Source organism: Eurypyga helias, unplaced genomic scaffold, assembly GCF_000690775.1.
Source record: "Eurypyga helias isolate BGI_N326 unplaced genomic scaffold, ASM69077v1 scaffold36853, whole genome shotgun sequence".
Classification (NCBI taxonomy): domain Eukaryota; kingdom Metazoa; phylum Chordata; class Aves; order Eurypygiformes; family Eurypygidae; genus Eurypyga; species Eurypyga helias.
The window spans coordinates 1,716-6,087 of NW_010239964.1; the positions used below are offsets into that span (position 1 = coordinate 1,716).

The following is a 4,372-nucleotide window of genomic DNA, read 5'->3' on the forward strand; positions in this document are numbered from 1 at the left end:
CTGCAGACATCACACAAGAACTTTTCAGCACAGCCAGTATCACAACCAATTCCTGGCAAACTCCCCATCCTGTGTGTTAGCGGTTACAAAACAATTCTTGCTGTTGTTTGCAATGGGAACAACACAAACATCTTTGACCTTTCCAGATTGACACCTTCATTCGTTAGCACTGAGTGATCAGGCAGAATGTCTGGCTTTATGGAATGTCTGTCTTGAGCTGCTGGATGCAACTGAGTCAATCGAGAAAAGCAGCCAGACGAAGACTCCCAAGTGCTAAAAAGAGGAATTCAGTATGAAGTAGAGGTTCAGACTACATCCTTTCTGGCAGAGCTGTTCTCTCAGGCTGCTCTTACCGTGGATATAACAAACACACTCTAGAATAACATAAATCTTTATTTTGTCTGGCAATTATCACGCACATGCTATCAAAAGAGCTTTCTCAGGGAAAATTAATACAAAACAACAAATGATACAGGGGAAAAAATAGGAGCTACACTGCCATGTCATTTTGTGGATGGCATCTGAAGCAATGTCTTGGAAAAAACAGGGTAGCATAGACTCTGTTGGAGACACCTGACAGAAGATGTTGGTTTCTTACTTGGGGGATACCGTGTAGGTTCTTGGGTTGTCACATAATCTCTCACCCCTCATCACAATCCTGCCCTGATAACACAGATCAAACTGGCCACAATTCCAAGGAACATCACGGCGTAGCTGATTTTTATGCTGTTGGCACCACTGAAATTGCACAGGGAGGTACTACAGCATTTGGTGGAATAAGCCGCCACACCGAAGTTCACGTTCGTCTCAGGACAGTCTGCAGAACACTTCTTGGTGATGCGGTGTCCCACATCCTTGCCTGGATGGAGAATAGGTAAGAAAGGAGAGCTGTGATTTAAGACTCTTCTGCAAGATCTGCCCACAGGATGATAGGAGGGGGTATATGGCACTATGCTTAATTTGCAATGCAGCAATAACAGCTATCAGCTGATTTGATGAGTGCTGGTTGAGCATCCACACAACCTGGATCAAATGTACGACATGAGAAAGTCCTTGGTAGAAAACCACACCAAGCTTCCTGTAGGACAGCAAAAAATCCCTGCCAACACATTTTCGGTTTCTAAAACCTCATTACTTATATCCGACCCCTTTCCATCCTCCATCACAAAGCACGTGTGTGAGCCCTCAGATCAGTGTCTGCTCATGAGAATCTGTGAGCTTCAACCAGCCCTGCCTCAAGGTGGTGAGGAAGATACCGCAAGGGGTGGATCATGGAGCACCTCTGAGGGATTCACACACGTTACGTATTGTAATCCAGCAACCGCAGTGGTTGATTCTTTCCAGGACCAACTACAGCCCTGAAAAAAACTATTGCCCAGGAGGAAAAAAAGAAGCTTTGAGGTGTTGCTGGTACTCACCATATCCAGCAGTGCTGTATGTGGTTGTACAGTATTTCTCATGGTCTTCACACTTGTAGGTTTTAAGACAGTTCCAGTTGGAGTGCTCGTTGTCGCACGTGTAGCAAAAAAGTGAGGAAGCTGGAAAGAATGCACATGTCACATATTAGTGTTTTCCAGCAATGCCCATCTGGGTAGAAGGTGCCCAAACCATGTGTTTTCCAGCAATGCCCTCCTGGGTAGAAGGTGCCCAAAGCCATGTCCCTTTTTGGAAAATACAAGATGGAAAATGTGTTATGAACAAGTTTTCATGACAAGCGAAATAAGAAGTTGGTTTTGATTAATAAAGTTGAAAAACCAAACACAGAGAACAAAACAAGTTTTCTTTCTTTACTTCAGATTTTCGGCAATTAAACCTGAAAACACAATTTTTCAGCCTGAGCAGCACTTTCAGGTGACCTTTCATTCTCCCCTGGGTCTGCATTGGCCTGGTTGACAGCCAAACTGCAAAAGCAGAGCTCATGACCTGACCAGGAGGGTCTAACATAGTTCTGGGAAGGAGAGGATGAATTGGCGCTGTTCTCAGGTGAGAGCTTAGTTTTTAGTGCTTTCAGACTGTAAAACACTGTACAGGCATGAATTAATTAAAGCCTATGACACTCCCGTGAGCTAAATTACTGAGCACTGAGCCACATTAAAGGGAGTTCCCTGGGAGAGGTTGGTCTGGACAAGAGAGATTGTTTCTATCAGTGCCTGGAACAACATGTTCTCAGTGATATTATTAGCAAGGCTGTGCCAGGTCTCTTACAAAGCCAAAAGGAGGTAGGATATGTATTTCTGAACAAAGATGAAGTACATTGAGTCAGATTTCCAGGCTGGCCAACTGGCCATGCTATAAACACGAGCACATGCCCTACCTCATTCCCTGGGGGTAGATTCACAACTGGCAGAAACTGTTTCTCTCCTGTTTGGTCTCCCATGCAACGCTCCTCATTTCTGAGCAGGGGTGAGAGCGGCAGTTAAGCTCCCCTTGGGACAGCCTGCCCCATTGTCACCAGTGGTGGAGAGCTCTTGTTGGAAGGTGACCAAATTGCAAACCAGGGAGCGTCCCCCGTTAGGCTGAAATTTCCCTGTTTCAGTTCCTTCTGGCTTTCTCAACACAGGAAGGCTCTTATTTCTGCACAGAATAGCCTCTTTCAAATGCATTTGAACCTGGTTTTAACAAGGAAACTCCTCCCAGGGCCTCTCCAAAGCCCAGCAGTGGATTCAAATTAATCTCTACAGTTGAACCTGCCCATGGCGCTTGGTTAGACAATTCCAGAAGTAGTTTTAAAAGAGAATTAAGAGCCACTTTAAGCCCAAACTATAGGAGAAGAAAAGGTCTGCACCCCCCCACCCCCCTTTGTGATGTGGGGAGCTCAGGTGCCTTGGGTATGACCCTGGAGCCAGCTCTGGGTGACTCAGCATGGGAATGACCATTTTGCTCTGAAACCTACCCATATGCTCTTTCCTAGTGCCGGGTGTTGCAAGTGCAAGTGTTCTCAGTAACAGCAGATAAAATCATCCTTGTTGCATCCTGGGTTTAACTTATCTTTAACTAACTCTTCATCACTCACTGTTTCTCCATCACTTGGATAACTTAAGCCTCCCGCCTCCCCTCCGGATGTTCCCCAGCCCGAGCTGTGGACCACTGTCCTTTTGCAGACCATGCCAGAGCAATCCGAGACGCGCCGCCTAGCAAGTGTTATTGCATTTTACAGACCCTGCAGCTCTCTCTGATCTGCTTTACTGCCAAATGCCACAGAGTTGGTCAATCCACTTCCTTCTACACATGGAAGTGAGACCCCAGCACGTGCGTGAAAGCAACTGCAACGCACTGACTGATGCAAGGAAAATCCCTCCCGGTCAGGAAACAACAGCTTAAACCATTATAGCTGTTATAAAGCCTTGCCTGCGTCTGTCCTCCACCCTCCATTCACTCTAGTTTTGCAAATGCAGCCAGAAATAGCTGTAACGGTGCAAAAAGGCTTGCAGTACTCCTCGGTATTGCAAATACATGCACAGAGCCAAAGTTTCCTAACTGTCTGTTTCCACACAATTATCTAGTTATATCTGCACGTCCTTTTGAGGTGGTGAGAGAACAAGCACAGAGAACTGTAAATTCCATTATAAACACACTTCCAGACATAAAAAAACTCTTCAAACCTATGAGCAGAGAGCTCTTAGGCTTCCAAATATCTGCCAGCAACCTAGTTTCTTAATTTTAGCATCATTGTGGGGAATAAAGTGAAATGCTGTCAAAAGATGCGGTGTCAACACCAGCCCTGTTACCTTTACCAACCACTCCTGAAGCTTCATTTGGGAACAAAAATAAAACCAAAGGCAAACCTGTAAGCCCAGCAATAGCATTTTTCGGTTCACACGTCTATCTTCACATGTGAGTAGTCGGAGCTTGGTACTTGAGGGTGTGAGAAAACAGCGGTGTGCTCATCGTCTCTAGGTTGCGGGTACCTCGGCAGAGCTCACCCAGAAGCTAAGACTCAACCACGCTAAACATTGCTTGATACAGATGACGCCAAAGAAAAACTTCAGTACCAAGACTCAACCATTTGCAATAAAAGCTGTCAAACCTCCTTGTCCCTGTGTTATGTTTAATTTCTTTTCTGGTATGTCCATCGTCTCCACCTTTTTCTCCCAGACTCCAAAGCTCCTTACCTTGCTCAGCACACAGGACTGCTGCCAGCAGGGCAATCAGAAAAGCCTTCATGGTCGTTGCGCCCTCAGAGCCTGAACAATGTGGGATGGTGCACCACGGCAAGGTTTTATACTGGGACTGCATTTACTTTGATTTCCTTTGATTACAGTAACTTGGGGTTTGGGGAGTGACAGAAGATATGATCAGTGATGGGTGTGTTTGTGCGTAGGAACCTATTATGAGGTTCCAGGTAGCAATTTTTTTTTACATCTCATTCAGA

General features: G+C 45.6%; 1 protein-coding gene across 1 annotated transcript; it reads right to left on the reverse strand.

The window, feature by feature from the left end:
• Window positions 1-650: 650 nt before the first annotated feature.
• On the reverse strand, window positions 651-4,164 carry LOC104507140 (lymphocyte antigen 6E-like). The gene is made up of 3 exons (XM_010148322.1): window positions 4,113-4,164; window positions 1,419-1,538; window positions 651-859 (listed from the first exon to the last, which is right to left on the reverse strand). Exons 1-3 carry the CDS (start codon window positions 4,162-4,164, stop codon window positions 651-653), a joined length of 381 nt encoding a protein of 126 aa, XP_010146624.1.
• Between the last annotated feature and the right edge of the window lie 208 nt (window positions 4,165-4,372).

What these genes read in the sequence shown, in the direction of transcription:
- LOC104507140 (XM_010148322.1), bottom strand. Translation starts at nt 4,164, where the DNA reads ATGAAGGCTTTTCTGATTGCCCTGCTGGCAGCAGTCCTGTGTGCTGAG. An exon ending in AGTCCTGTGTGCTGAGCAAG is followed by an intron (nt 1,539 to 4,112) that starts GTAAGGAGCTTT and finishes CATTCTTTCCAG; the next exon opens with CTTCCTCACTTTTTTGCTAC. An exon ending in ATACAGCACTGCTGGATATG is followed by an intron (nt 860 to 1,418) that starts GTGAGTACCAGC and finishes TTCTCCATCCAG; the next exon opens with GCAAGGATGTGGGACACCGC.